Source organism: Otolemur garnettii, unplaced genomic scaffold, assembly GCF_000181295.1.
Source record: "Otolemur garnettii isolate 467f Iridium unplaced genomic scaffold, OtoGar3 scaffold00002, whole genome shotgun sequence".
Taxonomy (NCBI): Eukaryota; Metazoa; Chordata; class Mammalia; order Primates; family Galagidae; genus Otolemur; species Otolemur garnettii.
The window spans coordinates 5017240-5033525 of record NW_003852397.1 but is presented as its reverse complement, the minus strand read 5'-3'; the positions used below and the strand labels follow the sequence as shown (position 1 = coordinate 5033525).

The 16286-nt window shown below is 48.4% G+C and overlaps 1 protein-coding gene across 2 annotated transcripts in view; it reads right to left on the bottom strand.

Annotated features, from left to right (window-relative positions):
• Positions 1-10212, bottom strand: part of FOXO3 (forkhead box O3) — a 114825-nt gene extending 104613 nt beyond the window's left edge. The window contains exons 1-2 of one of the 2 annotated variants that reach the window (XM_023513172.1): positions 9979-10212; positions 8138-8877 (exon numbers count right to left, since the gene is read on the bottom strand). In XM_023513172.1, the coding sequence (XP_023368940.1) occupies positions 8138-8755 (618 nt within the window). In that variant the 5' untranslated portion in view covers positions 8756-8877; positions 9979-10212. Of the gene's footprint in view, positions 1-8137; positions 9092-9978 lie in introns of those variants that run through there. The other variant, XM_023513175.1, reaches the window with a different exon arrangement.
• Positions 10213-16286: the final 6074 nt, after the last annotated feature.

Below are 16286 nucleotides of genomic sequence, written 5' to 3'. Positions count from 1 at the left end.
AAACTGTGCAGCCTTGGAAAATATCCAAAGTCCCAATCAATGTAACACTGAAACCCAGGACATTCTACTGACTGAGGCAGGTATGAGGGGCAGACGAACATTCACACACCTCGTGTGTTATCAGGAGACGAGCAGTAAAAACTGAGAGGAGAACACTTCTCATTTAACTTCTCGGGCATGGGGGGTGAACCATGGATCTTAGAAGACCAGGGTTTCCTTAAAGTGACCTTAAGTTTTAAACTTCCCTGACCAAATTATCCTTTTCTAATGATAAAAATAAGCCTATGTGGAAACATTATGTATCAGAGGTTTGTTTGTTTTTTTTAAATGAAGGTGTTATTTTAGCTGTGAGGAGAAAATAAAAATACCTGAGAGCAGCTTAAAGATTTGTGTACTCCCTCTGCTGGCTCTGAATTTAAAGTAAATTCTCCATGGCTTCAGGAGTTATACTCTTAATCTCACTAGACATCTAAAACACAAAAATATAATGCGTATTCTCCATTCTCCTTCACACAAAAAGGTCTTCAAAAAAACGAATAAAAAATCTCAAAGCACATATTGAAAACTATCCAACACAGTTCTATTGGGTTTATTACAGGTCCACCCCAGAAGGAAGGTAATGCATATCATTTATTCATTCAGGAGAGGTCACTTTCTGCTCTGGCCTTGTCCCCTACAAATATATACTACATGCCTTCCTCTCTCTGTGCCCCACCCCGCTCTGCAGGACTAGGATGCATGTGGCTTCTTCACCATAGGCAATGACCCAAGAGTAGCAGAATTACTAGAAAGACCACAGTCCATCAGAGAAGTGAGACTGCTTGACTTTGTAATGTTATTCTATAACTGCTACTGTGGCACTGCAGAGACAAAGTGTCAAGATTAAAACCTGCAGCTCAGTGGCTAGGGTGCCAGACACATACATCAGAGCTGGCAGGTTCAAACCCAGCCTGGGCCTGCCAAACAACGATGACAACTAGAACCAAAAAAATAGCCAGGCATTGTGGTGGGACCCTGTAGATCCAGCTACTTGGGAGGCAAGAGAATCACTTAAGCCTAAGAGTTTGAGGTTGCTGTGAACTGTGACACCACAGCACTCTACCGAGGGCAACATAGTGAGACTCTGTCTCAAAAAATAAATAAATAAATAAAACAGCAGGGGCAAAAAGTTAACACTAGATACTGCAATCATACCTATGTATTTTACCAAGAAAGCAACACATCCCAGCACTTTATAGATGCCTACTATTGTAGTTCTTTTTCCTTTGGGGGAAATTGAGATACTGTAAAATTAAAATTGAATGGTTAAGAATAAAATACGTGGCAGTGACATAAACAGAACCGGGGTCCTCATGATAATCACTAGTGTAATCACCTATTCCAAAAACTCTTAACTACAAAAAGCTGCAGACTAGTCCTGAAATGGTTCATCTCAAAGACTGTGTGCTAGCTGCTCTTCCTTCAAATGTAACTTTTCTTTCCCAGTCCACGGATATAAAACTTCATGTACTTCTGGAACTTAAGTCCCAACGTGCAGAACATTACAAACAACTTAGTTTTATGTAACAGCTTTTCTCCCGTAAGAAGTGGGCAGGGTAGGTTTTAGGCTAACAATTCCATGGTGACCTTCCAGACAGTGCAGTGGATACACACAGAGGGAAGATCTGCTTTCCTCGTTCTCTTAATAAAGTCATCCCAAGATCAGGCTTCCCTCAGTTTCTGTGGTGGGTTGTCCCTGGCACTTAGGCAGTTTGGGGAGACTTCCACCTTAGGAAACAAGACACTGCAAGAAACCTCAGTGATATCAGAGCACCATTTCACATTTACAGCACATAGTATCAACATCGACCCTGATAGGTCTAAGACCAAGGCCACTGTCAGAGCTGCCTGCAAGTATCCAAGGACTCCACACGTGGCATCAGCTCCCTCCTGAGTCACATCAACCCGTTTTAGTGCCACAGTCCCGAAGCAAGGCTCCAAAGGATGAGCAATGCATATGTGTCTGGCAAATACACTCCCTGCTTTCAAGGCTCTTCCACTGTTCTTGAGAATATACAAGAGTCACAAGAAAGAGACAAAAGAAACAGGTGGCATAAGGTAGCCAGAGCAGGGTGGGGTTGAGAAAAAAGGCTTTTTCAGCAAAGTGTGCTGAAAGCACTGATGGGAGAAGCAAAAAGAGAACTACAGCTAGTCTAGTGTGAGCCAGCTTAAAGAGGGGAGAGGCAGCAGAGGAGAACAGATGAGAACTTGAGGGGAAGCCACAATGGTTAGCAGCCGACAAGACAGAACAGTAGTCCCCTGGGCTCACGTGGACACTTTTAACCCACCCCTGGTAGCTGTGGGACCCTGAGCCAGGCACTCACACACCATTGGCCTTTCTTCCACTATAAAATGAAACAGTTGGATGATCTTTAAGACCTCTTTTAGTTCTGAGTTTTAGGCAACAAGCAATATAGACTCAGCTGTCATCGAGGCTCCATGTAAGCAAAGGGAATGGGCAGTAATGACAAGTTCACGAAGCACAGATTTGCAAGTTTATTTTCTGTCTCTACCATTAGAATGTGAATTCCTGTGAACTGGAACCTCATTGGCCTGGTGCTACTACTATCCGTGGGGCCTGGTAGAATGCTCTATACACAATATACCTCTGATAAATGTTTGCTGACCCAATGAAATGGGATGTGGTGCAAATGGATTAAAAGGGTTTTCTCCCTCCTTTTTTTTGTACACTTACTGTATACCAGCTATAGCATCCACTGATACTAGGTCACCTTCATATTTTTAGTCCTCAGCTCATTCAATGGCAGCAAAAATGTAAAATGGCTCTTCAGGACCCCTCAATTGTAATGCAGGAAAACAAGAGAAACGAGAGTCAAGAACAGGATCCAGTCTGTTCCCCACAGGCAAGGTAGGTGGGGAGGTACGACACACAACAATAAAATACAGGTTGTCCATAAAAAGTTCATGTGCAATTTAAAATAGACAATTATTTAAAATACTCCATATTCCTTCCCAATACAGGTAAATCGGGGTATCTCACCAGAATGCACAGACTTCAAGTCTCATCTTTGCTTTTTCATCAAGATCTTTGGAAGGACAGTATCTGCTAAACTTCTGGCAGACCAAGTAAAAGACTTCTTCGTGGGACAAAACCTCTTCATTTATTTTCCAAATAAAAATGTCTTGCAGGTTTCAAGTAAGATCACAAGCAGTGTACTAAAAAGTTTAACTATAAGATGTTCTTCCATAGCAGTGGTTCTCAACTTTCCTAATGCCAAGACCCTTTAATACAGTTCCTTACGCTGTGGTGACCCCCAACCATAAAATTATTTTTGTTGCTACTTTATGGTTAGGGGTCACAACATGAGGAACTGTATATAGGGTCGCAGCATTAGGAAGGTTGAGAACCACATAAACCCACCTTAAATCTCCTAAAAGTAAGTCTGCCATTTGCTCAGAGGAGATAAATATCAAAACACACACTTAGATTACCTTTGTAGTCTCTCTACTACATGGGGCTCATAGAACAAAGTCTAAAAGGACCAATTTCGTCACTTCATAGGTCAGTGACACAGCTTTGAAAAAGAGGAAAAACAGTCCCCCTAGTGTACTGCTGCTGTAGAAAGAGGAAGTACATTAGCTGAGAATCACTGATGAAGACAGCACTGCCAAAGGAAATTACAAAATTGCATTTTGGCAACATGGGCTAAGCAGACAGATTCTTCACACACCACCATAACCAGCTTTTTGGTGAGTTACTCCAAAAAATGACTGAGATCAAAATTATGATCCAACATAGAATTATGACTTTGTTATAGTGAAATTAAAAAACTTTCTTTTCCATTTTTTTAAACTTTATTCAAATTAATATGAGGGTACAATATTTAGGTTACACCGTTCTCACTTCCAGGGTAAAGCTGCATTTGTAGAAGAGCCCCGCACCCATGGGGTGTGTTATACACCCTCACAATGTGTATGTTAGGTGAGATCCCACCTCATGCCCTCCCTCCTTCTACCATATGTCCTCCCCTTCCCACTTTCCTCCATCCCCGAACTGGACTATTAATAGTGTTTCATTGTTCTTAGAAACATGTAATTGTTTATGTATTGACTTCATATTAGTATGGAGTGAAATTAAAAAACTTTTAAACAAAGTTGCACTTAAAATAACATTTTCTTCATACAATATGTTGAAAAGGAACTGGATATATTAATCTAAAAAACAGGAACAATGAGAACCTAAATAAGCATTATGTGGCAGGTCAGCCCTCATCTTTTTACCTTGGCAAAAAGTCGTAATAGTATATATTCTTACATGCAAGAAGACTCAGATTCTTGAAGAATTATCCTCTGCAGCAGATGCAGAAGTCTTACACAGTACTCCACATTTGTGAAATTGTGGAGACTACCACCATAGAAACTCAAGGCTGCCTACATGATCACGCCTTGACCCAAGGGAAATCCAAGTGTGCGGGTACCTATGGAGGAATAAGAGATAAACAGGCCTTACCTGATAAACCTGATGTCCTTAGAGGTCTCCCCAAGACAAGAGGAACTGAGAAAACTCACTAGTTCATTTATGGGTATAGCACAAGTGAACTTAATCTGAATTAAAGGAAATGTAACCTTTTCCCCTGTTAACCACATCTGATTATTCATTTCTACTTTAATGCCTGAGGTAAGAGAACCTGTGAGATAGCCATCATCCTCCCTGGCACAGTATGCATCTGACAAATTCAAGTTAACAAGGGCTTCCTGCTTTTGTTAAAAGGCTATTTTTCTTGCCTCATTTATCACTTCATAGTTCCAAAGCCCCCATGATGATAGGACAGCTATACAAACATGATGCCCTCATTCAACCTCCACCAACGTTCACCTATCCTTCTGATGCTGGAATAATAACCAAAATGTTTGTAGGTTGAGAGCAAAACATGCTTTTCAGGAAAGCAACTTCTACTTACACAAAACTCATTACTTAGTAAATGACCTTTAAAAAAAAGATCAATTTAAACAATAGAGAAAAAGTATATAGCAAAGACCTTCAGAACTGTGGCTACTAATTACATCTCTAATAGCTAGCTGTGTGATTTTAGAAAAGCCATTAATTTCCTGAAGAATCAGGTTCTTCACCAGTAAAACAAGGGGATTGAACTAGATAAGCGAATTTCACACTGGGTATGCATTAGAATCACCGAAGAAACTTAAAAAAAAAAAAATGCTAAGCCATACATGAGCCCAGTCAAATCAGATTCTCTAAGTATGTGTTTATTTAAAAGCTCTCAGGTAATTCTAAGATGCAACCAGGGCTGAGAACCACTATTCCAGATTCTGATCTCCAAGACCTCTTTTCTAAATCTTTCACTCAGTGATGTCAGGGTGATAATTCTGGTTACAGGATCCCATAATGCAATGACCCAAACAGCCACAAAAGAAGGCCTAGACTATGTGTGCCATACCTTTTGGGCACACATAACTAGACATTAACCTGAATTCTAGACATTTTTAGAAGTTAAAAATCCTAATGCATAACTCAGAATAAAAGTAGTGTGGTTTGAATGCACACGCATGCTTCCAAAATGACTAATCACAACAAGAATCAACTCCTCAACTTGGATGCATGGAAATGGGTCAAATTAGCTCCTGACCTCTCCCTTTCCCCTCTTCTTCCACCCCCACTAAACCACAAGCACAAAAAAGGCTGGCTTTTAGTCATGATGAGAATATGAAACCAGCCCCAGTTTCAAAGGGCCTTCTCCATTATGAAAGATTTGGAAGTTCCTGCATGGCTGCATCTTTTGATGAAGGTCATCTTACAAAAACTCTGACTAAAAGTATATCCCTTTAGTCTTCCAGAATTAGTTGCCACATGACATTCAGAAATGGAATTGGTAAAAAATATTAAAGTAAAAATAATCACAAAACGTGTGCCCTGTATTAAACATATTAAACTCTGGGAACTTCAAGTCACAATATTTCTTAAGATTTTCGTTAAAGAGAGATGAAGGGTAGGATTAAAGAAACTGTGAGACATAAATGGTTTTGACATAAAACCACAAAGTTTATGACTAAGCCCAAAAATCTCAATTGCAAGTCCTGCAAACTATATGGCAACATAACGAGCCCAACTAAATTCACAGCTGCTTCTGGTGCTACCACTTTCTTACATAAATATTCGAAAAAATTCAAGTGTGTTAAACTGCTGTTATTTTTAACCATAAACATAATAGCAAGAAATATTATTTGTGGAATTAATCAGTTTTATGATCTTAAAAATCACAGGAAAATCTTTCGTATGTTAACTTTTTAACTAAGTTAAATGTTGCCTAACAGATTCCCAAATCCAGATGTTCAGGACTAAATTTCAAGTGTGAGAAATCTGAAAAATATTCCAAATGCTCAAATCTATCTTTTCTGGTCCTGTATACTCACGCCTCCCTGACACTGTATACGGAGATTAACTCATGCCATCTGCTAGACACCTAGTTTTAAAAGGTATCACGTTAGCACTTGCTTTGACATAAGATCAACTAACTTTCATTGTTTCTGTAAAGAAACCTCATATTATACAGTTGTATACATATTATACAACTGTCACTTCTTTGTAAAGCAAAATTAGACCAAATGTAAGATTCCTAACGTCAGCATTTGTTAAAGGAAATGAAAGAGATCTGTAGAATATCAAAGCACACATTTTGCTTTTAAAGTATTTTAAATGAGGCTTCTCTAATAAAAGCCATTAAATAAAAAAAAAAACAGGCAGTTTGCAACGTTTTTCTAAAAACAAATTAAACGTTCCCTACACTAAAGACTAGCTTTTTTGTATTCAATTGCCTACTAAGATTAAACTGTTCTTACTTTTACACCAACTGGAACCCAGAAAGACAGAGGGCTCCTCGAATGGCAATGAAGGGGAAAAAGGAGAAAGCAACTCCCTCTTTCATAAAAAAAAAAAAAAAAAAAAAAAGGCAACAAAACTGCAAATAGGAGCAGCTGATAAGCAAAGTCTATCTCCAACTGCGACGCGACGTGTATTTCCCAACTGCGCAGGACTCTCTTCTGCCTGCTTCTGACACATTCCTATCTGGGAGGAAAGGAGCAGGGAGGTGCCTAGGAAGGGCAAAGCAGCTGGGTATCAGCAGCCCAGCAGGGGCAGAGGAGTTAATCTCTTTGGATACCCAACTGCAGGAAGTCATTACATCATAGGCCTTTCCACACCTCTCTCCCTACCACGTGTCCGGTGCCCCAAGAGGCCGAAAAGGAAACGTAGAGTCTCTCTTCAGGTTCTCTTACAGGTAGATGCCATTATGGCCCAGCCTAGCCTTCAAAACTCCCCCTAACGTCCTAAGCGGACAGCAGGCCCCGAGTGTCCCCCGCCTCAAACCGTGCCACAGTCTAGGCCTCGGCGGGAGCAGCAGTTACAGCCAGTCGGTGTTGAGGTGGCCAGGCTGGCTCGTTTGAGGTCCCAGAACATTTCAGAAGCTACTTGAGGGCAGGTTTACTGGAATGAAATCTCTGGAGAGCAAAGGTGTCAATAGAGGCAAAGGAAAAGAACCAGGAAAAGGTTTTGCAACCATTTGCTTTTTCGAATCCGGTCGATGTGCCTGTGGGAATTAACACGCACAGCCAAAACCTGGACCCAAGGGTTCTCATTCAGCTAGTGACAACGCATCATGTTCCTGCAACCGACTAGGAACCAGACAGCCAATCCTTCCACTGGGTACGAGTCCCAAATACTCCCTTGCACTCCTTCACTCTATTCACAGAGCCTTCATCCGACCCCCACTCGGGTAAACTTTGTTCCAAAGTTGGCCGCGGACCCACCTCCTCGGCGCTGTCGGAGAATCTGGCAAATTCACTCCCGTCTGTTCGCCCTTCCCTCGCCAGCGTCCCTGACCTCGCTCCTCACCTCCCCATGCCTGAGCTTCCGCGGGAGCCTCTTTCCCCCGCACCCCGCGCCCGTCCCCAGGTGCCCCTGCTTCAGGAGTCAAAGATAACCCCCAAAGACTCACAGCGGAGGTCCCCCCCCCCGCCAAACGCTTTCTTGGCGCCCGCATGAGCGCTCGGACGAATCCAAAGCGCATCTCACGTTGCGCAGGAGGCCCTGCGGTCCAGCCGCCAGCCTGGGGTGGGTACGCACCTTCCAGCCGGCAGAGCTGTTGCTGTCGCCCTTATCCTTGAAGTAGGGCACGCAGCGCACCATCCACTCGTAGATCTGGGACAAAGTGAGCCGTTTATCCGGGGAGCTCTCGATGGCCCGGGTGATCAGGTCGGCGTAGGACAGGTTCCCCCAGGCGTTCCTCCGCGACGAGCATTTCCTCGGCTGTCCAGAGCCCCCAGCCGCCCCCGGCTGCGGCGGTGGCAGCGGCTGCTGAGGCTGCAGTGGCGTCTGAGTTCCCCCGCTCAGCGCGCCTGCCGCGGGAGCTGGCCCGGACCCGGGGTCCTGCCCTCCGGGAACCAGCAGCCGGGCCGAGTCCTCAAGGAGCAGCCCAGAGCATAGCACGCCGCTCCCGCCGCCTCCTATCACCATGGCCGAGCCGGCACGGCCACCGCCGTCCTCATCGTCTTCGTCGTCCTCCTCCTCGGGGATCATAGAGTCGGCGGCCGTCTCCCCCGAGGGCTTGGCCGGACTCGCCTGGAGCTCTGGCCTCTGCAGGGGCCACGTACAGGAGCGCGGCCGGCTCTGGGGCTCGAACTCCGGGTCCAGCTCCACTTCGAGCGGAGAGAGCAGGGCCGGGGAGGCCGGTGCCTCTGCCATCTTCTCCGCCCTCCCGAGGCTCCGGCTCTCGCGCTCTCCTCTTGCGCCGGGGCGGGGTGCGGCGGGGGAGGGACGTGGGCGCCGCGAAGGCTCCGGCTCCCGGGCGCCGCCGCCGCCGCCGCCTGGGGAAGCACGAGAGGAAAGAGAAGGAGAGTTGGTTATCCCGGGCCGGAGCCCAGTCCTCAGCGAGTCCTCGCCCTCCGCCGCTGCCGCTTCCCAGCCGCACCGCGCCCGCCTCCCAGCATAGGCAGACCTGGAGACGTGCGTCCAGCGAACCTGGCGCAGCAGACACCGCCCCCAGGCCAGGCCGCGGGGGAGATGAGAGCGAATCGACGGCCTCGCACGGGGCAGCCCCTCCCCCCGCCAGAGCTGCAGGTCCCTCCTGGGCTAGGTGCTGGGCGGGGAAGAAGGGGGAGGGGCGGGCCGCGCCTTTAAAGCGGGCAGCGGCCCGAGCTGGCGCAGCAGAGCTGCGGTCGGAGCTTCAGCCCGGGCGTGCGTGCGTTTGTTTATGTTTCGCTCCTGCCTGCTCTAGTGCTTCCCGCGGTGCCGCCGCCAAAGTCTGTGGCGTCTTCAGCTCTTCTCCCCTTCTCTGGCCCGGCCTTCTCCACCACCCCTTACTATCCGCCACCCCCTTACTGTCCCCCACCCCCATCGCCCCCACCTAGCCAAGTGGCCAGAGCCCGGGGACAGCGCGGGCAGCTCCCCTCTTCGCCCGCGAGCCCAGAGGGAGAACGTGGGGCTGGGCACAGATGGGCCCTTGTCACTTCCGAAAAACAGAAAAGACGGAAAGTAAGGGGACACGCAGCCCAGCGGGTATTCGCAAAGGGTCGACCCCGGCAGGAACAGCCACTTCGGGGTTTTGTGTGGTTTATATTCTCGCGGACGTTGTACCCTCCGCCCCCTTCCCAGTCAGGAAGGGCGGGCGGTGGGGGTGGGGTGGAGGGAGCAAGTCGGAACATAAATCTTCCAACAGGTCGGGAAGCGCCAAGTCTCCCGGGTTGCGAGAAAACCCGGACCTGCCCGTTCATCACCTCCTTGCTCCCGCTGCTGCCATCTTGACAGTTTCCCCCCTTCCCTCAAGTCCTTTAAAAACACTAGCGGGAGAGAAGGGGGGCGCGCACACCGAGTCACGGGGAAGGAAAAGGGAAGCGCCTGGCCCAGCTCGGAAGCAGATCCGGAGTCACCGGGAAGGCGGCCGCTCGCTGCACAGCTCCGGCGCATACCTCGGTTCCTTCCCTTCAGGGACGAGGCGGGACGACGCACAATCCCGCGCGGGCCCGGGACACGGCGAGGAGGAGGCGCGCAACCTCGGCGAGGGAGAAGCGCTCGGGCCGCCGCCGCAGCCCGCCCGAGTAACCGCCTGTCAGCTTGCCCACCGTCGCCTTCCACATTCCTCCTCCTCCTCCTTTCCACGAGCAGGGCGGCCGCGGCAGCAGCACAAAGTTATAGACACACGCAGGGAGCCTCAACCTAAGCTGACGGCGGGCGGGTCCCCGCCCAGGGGGAGGGCTGGGGCGGCGGGCCCGGGTGTGCTCGTGTGTGTGCGTGTGTGAGCGCGCGTGTGTGCGCTCGCGCGCCTGCGCGGCTGGCCTCCGCGGGGGCTGCGGGCGTGGGTGTCGGAGCGTGGGCCGAGGGCTGGGACTCCGCCGCGGTCCCCGCTAGGCTTCTCCTCCTTCTTGAGAGCCTCAACTACAACAAAAGCACGGTGCTGGCAGGGGGCGGGCAGGCGGGCGGTGCGAGATGAGGGGAGTGAATGGGAGGAGGAGAGGCGCGACCTCAGAGCCCCAGACGCTCCAAGTACCGCGGGAGAGTGGCCTTGCTGACTTGGCTGGGGCACCTGGCAGTACGGGGTCCCTCGACCTGCGTGTCTGCTCGCTGGGCTCTGGGCCAGCCCTGGTGTCCGGTTTCTGTCTAAAACTAGACACCAGGTAACACCCGAGATAAGATGCTGACCGTAGATGGCAAAGGTTACCCTGCCGTGGAAATACCAGCGGAGACGTTGGTACTTATGGAACTTCGATAAGCCGATGCCCACAGATTTGATCAGACACCAAAAGGTTTGCATGAGTCTCATACCTTGCACGCTTGACCACGATCGCGTTTCACTTTTCCTGGATTTGATAGCAGACGGGGGAGAGATGCAGCTAACTCGGGGGAAAAAATGCAAATTATTCCCCTGTCCTAAACTCAAGGGCAGATTCCAAACAACTGGGAGAGGAAATGATTACATTCTAATTTGTAAATGACGATAAAACGGCTGATTGTGCATTCTTTTACTTTTTAAAAACTATGTCCCCTTAGGTTTAGAACACCTTAACGAGTCCTTATGCTACAATCCGTTCATTTGTGCACAAAAGAATCTACTACGTATGACATGTACATCAAAAGTCCATCCACTTTGGTTCATAACTAATGCTTTTATTTTTAAAAAGTCTTTCCGAGGCACTGGAGATATTTCAGAGTCTAGCAACGGGCTCCGCAACAATCGGCGATACAGAAAGGTTCTCCCGGCCGGCTCCGGGCTCCGGGTTTTGCGCAGGGCCCGTCACTCAAGTGACGCGCGGCCCCGCCCCTGCACCAAGCTAGTTCGACGCGTACAAACAGATGATGTCATTGTATCCACACGCGCGTGACCCCGGAGCTCTTCGCCGCGTCGCCATTCGCTGCGCTGCTTACCCGTCAAACCACGCCGAGCGCTGACTGGCCGCGGCCACTAGTCTCCAGGCCCCTGACGCCCCTCTCCGCCCTCCACCCCCGCCCCCAGCAAATAATAAACAATCGAGTAAAATTCTGAGGAAGGAAGGAGGGGAGAGAAGAGAGGAAATGGAGAAGCAAACCAGAATCCAGTCCTTCGCTCCCTCCCAGTGGGAGGGCTAAAGGGGGATGTGAGGGCACAGGGGAGGCAGAAGGGAGCAGACCTGGGACGGCAGGCCCCCTACAGGGAGGCGGCGTCGGCGGCGGCAAGTTGGAGAGCACTCGGAGGGCGCGCCTGCGGCTGAGGTGGGCGCTAGGGCCCGGGAGCTGCGGGGCTCGAGGGCGGGACTGAGTCGCGGCGTGGGTGGAGCCGGCGACACGTGCGGGAGGAGGACGGGCGCGCGCCGCACAGGCTGGCGGGCGGCGCGCGGCCCCGGCGGCAGCGCGCGCTTGTTTACCGGCGCACGTGGGTGTTATTTTTAAATGGAATGTAGCGCTGGGAGCCCGGCCGAGTGGCGGGCGCTTGGTGGGGCCTCTTGTGTTGGCTACGGGACGCTGGGATACTCGCGCCGCGGCCTTCGAGCGCTGCTAGCGAGGCAGCAGGGCTGTCCCCACTGTGCGGTGCCAGTGAAGCCGGCCTCCGAGGCCGAAGAGTCTGGTTGCAAGTTTTGCACGCTGCCCAAGGCGCCGCGGGGATGATGGTTTCCCGCGCGGAACGCTGCCTTCTTGGCGCCCAGGCTCGGCCGCTGCATTCACATTCAGGGAACAAAGCCGCCTGCTTGCCTTTGCCTAGGAGGCCGGCCGGCGGCCACCGGTTCTGGAGCAGATCTCGCACACTCACATACTCGCTGGCACCCATTCTTTGGCCACGACGTGTATTTTCAGCACCCTACGTGGTCGTGCCCTCAATTCTTGTTCGAATGCCACCGGTCCACACGTGCCCGTCGCTTGGTCACATTGCCCTGCCCAGGTACAAATGGCGCTTTTGCTACTTCGGTTTGTCTCTGGGAGGGGAATCTGTGGGAGGAGACTCTGCTTACTGGGGTTGCTCCGCTGCCTGAGGCCCCCCTCCACTGGAGGCCTGCACCACTGACAAGCCCGGAGTTTCATTTTGGCTTCCAGCCTGGGAGTATGGACAGTGATGTGTGAACACAGCGCAGCTTTAAGTGCCAATGCTTGGGGCTAGGAATCTTGGGGTTCAGCTTTGTGCAAAGAATGGGGAGGCTGGATTACCCCGGGCTTTGCATCATGATGCAGCTTAACATTCAAAGAATTTTCAATTACTGGTTTTAAATACAACTGTAGGAGAAATCCACACTTTTCTTTCTCCAAATCTAAGCAGTCCTTCGTCATGAAAGTGCAGACCTGCAGAAATAGAACGTGTTTACACTGGCGGGGCTCTAGGCCATTAGATTTTCACTCTAAACATTTTGAAGGTCCATTTACAAAATGCATATCCCAACAGCATTCCAAAAAAGTGTAAGAGTTAAAAGACTCAGTGGATTAACTGAGAGTCTTTTCAGCTTCACAGTGAGGAATGGGGGGCGCGTGATAAATACATTTTCCTCCAAGAGCTTACAGTCTTCACAGAGGGTACAAGACTATTACAAAAGTAAATATTTCAAGAGTTTAAAAGCAGAAGACAAATACCAGAGATCATACATATACTGTTGGGCAAGTTTCATAGAAGTTGAAGCTCAAAAAACTTCAAGTGGCAGTGACTACAAACATGAAGCTTTGTAAACATGATCATCTCTAAATCCTTGTAATTTGTGGCTATGGGCAAACTCTCAAGGACACTGAATCTCAGAGATGGTTCTCTTTTAGCCTGAAATTGGTTTGCCTTTTGCCTTCCTCTTGTAGGCCTCCTTGGTTCTTCTCTATTTCTTTCTACCACATTTTCCTCTAAACTTTTTAGTATAGGAAAGCTGAGTAAGTTATGGTTGTTGGTTGAGAAGGAATGCCAGCATTACCTTTGCGGTAAAATTTTTAGTCAAAACTGCCCCTGCCTCTCACTGATCAATTTTACACCTTATTTCCATGAATGATTTAGGGTGGTGACTGTTCAGTCCATTTTGTAAATTCACTCACTGGAAGAACAAAAATTTAGAATTTTTACCCGAAAAAGAGATGTAAATGGGCAGCGCCTGTGGCTCAAAGGAGAAGGGCGCTGGCCCCCTATGCCGGAGGTGGCGGGTTCAAACGCAGACCTGGCCAAAAAAAATTCCAAAAAATAAATAAATTAGAAAAAAAAAGATGTAAATTGACCATTTCAAATACCTAATCGTTAGGAGGTTGGTAGTAGATGCCAGGGTTCTCCCTCGGAAGGGGCCATACCTCAGCACCTGTGTCCTGGTCCAGTTCCCCTTGCACCAGGTCAGCTGGATCCTCCCTCTGACCCCGCAGCCCAGCCTGTAGGAGTTGGGTATGCTGCCTCTCTACCCACTGTGCTCTTGGGTGGGCTCCTACATCAATTCCAACAATACAGACAGGAAACACAAAGAAGACAGCAAACAGAAAGCCACCTGACAAATATGTGTGACTTGGCTGGAAAGAAAGAAGGATCCCCAATATTCAAGTAGAAAGCTGCTTCCCAATCTGTGTCTGACACCCTCGTTAGTTCCTTTCTCAGCTTCCCCTCTCCTTGCCAAACAGCATACTTGCAACACTTTATTAAACACTGTACCAAAGACCTATGAACTGCTGTTTATCCTGGGGGACGTCATTTTAGGCGTGTCTCATCACCACCCTCTCCAAGTGTATTTGTAGCTCCTGTCCTCTCCTTCTTTGCCTCCTTTAGGTGTGACAAATCTGGGCAAAGCCTTTCCCAGGTCATTATCATGGTTGTCCTATGGTATGTTGTGAAGAATAACCATGTCTAATTTCAGGGGTCAAAAGTGGGGGAATCAAAAAAAGGGACGTCTACCTGAAGTGGAATTGGATAGAAAAGAAATTAGGAAGAATTACGTATTTTTGGTAATTTGAGGTCATTCCAATAGCGAATCTTTCTCACTTGTTATGTTGCACACTGTAAACTGAGCACTTTATTTGCAGCGTCTCACAAAGACCATGTGAGGTCAGTACAGTAGTGCTAAGTGGCATAGGGGTTAAGAATACAGGCTCTGAGGTTGAGTCTGAACCCCTCATTTCCCAGCCATGTGACCTGAGGGTGTTGTTTAACCATCACGCTTTTGTTTGTCATCAGTAAAATGAGAGTAACGCCTTCCAGGATTGTTGGAAGCACTGGGTTAATTGAGATTATGAATATAAAAAATTTACTATCAAAATATGAAGGGGGCCGGGTGCAGTGGCTCACGCTTGTGTAGTCCCAGCACTGTGGGAGGATTGCTTGAGCTCAGGAATTTGAGACTTGTCAGAGCAAGAGTGAGACCCCCAACTCATGAAAAAAATTGAAAAACCGAGTCAGGCACCGGGACAAGCGCCTGCAATCCCAGTGGCTTTGGAGGCTGAGGTAGCAGGATGCCCACAGCCCGAGTCTGAGGTCACAGTGAGCTACGACGCCATTACACTCTGCTCAGGGCATAGGGTAGAACTCTGTCTTGACCAAAAAAAAAAAAAAGTATGAAAGGGAAGCTTTTAATAACAGTGATTCCCCAGGCTTTATCTTGGACCATCTGAGTTAGAATTTCTGATGGTAGGGCCTGGCAATGGTTTGTTTAAAAATGTTTACCAGGTGAATCTAAGGCAGTGAAGCTTGAGAATCCTGAGATAGAAGCCTCTCTGCTGCACACTCCACTGTTTGCCCTTGGCAATGAGTAATTGGTTTCTGGTTAGAATGAGAACTGACTACACGCACAAGGGTCATCTTCCATACACAAACATCTCAGTTTATCTCTTAGACGACCTCCCGTGGCAGAGACCAACTCTCTCATTTCAGAGGGCTTTGCCTTAGGTCACACAGTGAGGATCAGGCCAGGCTTTGAACTGAGAGTTGTCTGAATCCGTAGCACCGTCTCCTCCCATGCACCTTGCCCTGCCTCTCTAACAGTGAGCCCAAAGAAAAGGGGCTTTATGCGGTCCTCATAGCCTGGAAAAAAGGGCTACAACTAGACAAGTGAACACAACCACAAACACCTCCCCAACCAGTCTACAGCTGGTAGTTATCCGACCCATTCTGCCACCACAAGCCTGGTTTTTGACTCTCCCAAGTGTTCTTAAAGTTTTCAAGTCTGTTGCTAATATTTTAAGTCTGTCACCTAAAATTTGGATTTCTAACTCTTGACAAATTGGAATATCAGGTGACCCTGGGCACCATAACCACATGTCAGCCATGAGCTAATCTGTCCTCTTTGAAAAAAATATCTTGCACCTAGGTCCCAAAGAATCCCACAGATAAAATTTCAAGAACAGAAGCACAAGTCAAATAAGACCCCTCCCTTCAGGTGTGCATCCTTACTGATCTCTGGGTAACAGCCACCACCTTTACCGGGTATGCTGGAGTTGGCTCGCTCCAGTTCACCAGAGACAACTGTGTGCATCCCTTGGTAGTTTGAAATGGAATATCACAGGAGTACATGTGTTTGCACCACAGAACTTGGCAAATTCTAACAAGGAAGTCTTTCCTTCTTTCTGAGACCCAGTTTGTCAGCACTCGATCACCCCTACTCCCTCAGCGCCCCCTATTGCATTCTGAGGAAGAAGGTTTATTCTGAATGAAAAATGAAAGAAACAGAAGCCCTTGAGAAACTATAACTCAGCTCTGTTTAGCAACAGATTATAAACGTGGTAACCTTGTTTTTAAAATTCTTCAATTTAATATGGTGGAGTAACTGCCCAGGACAGACTTGTTGATGAAAACTAAAGCTGGAAAAGGTTG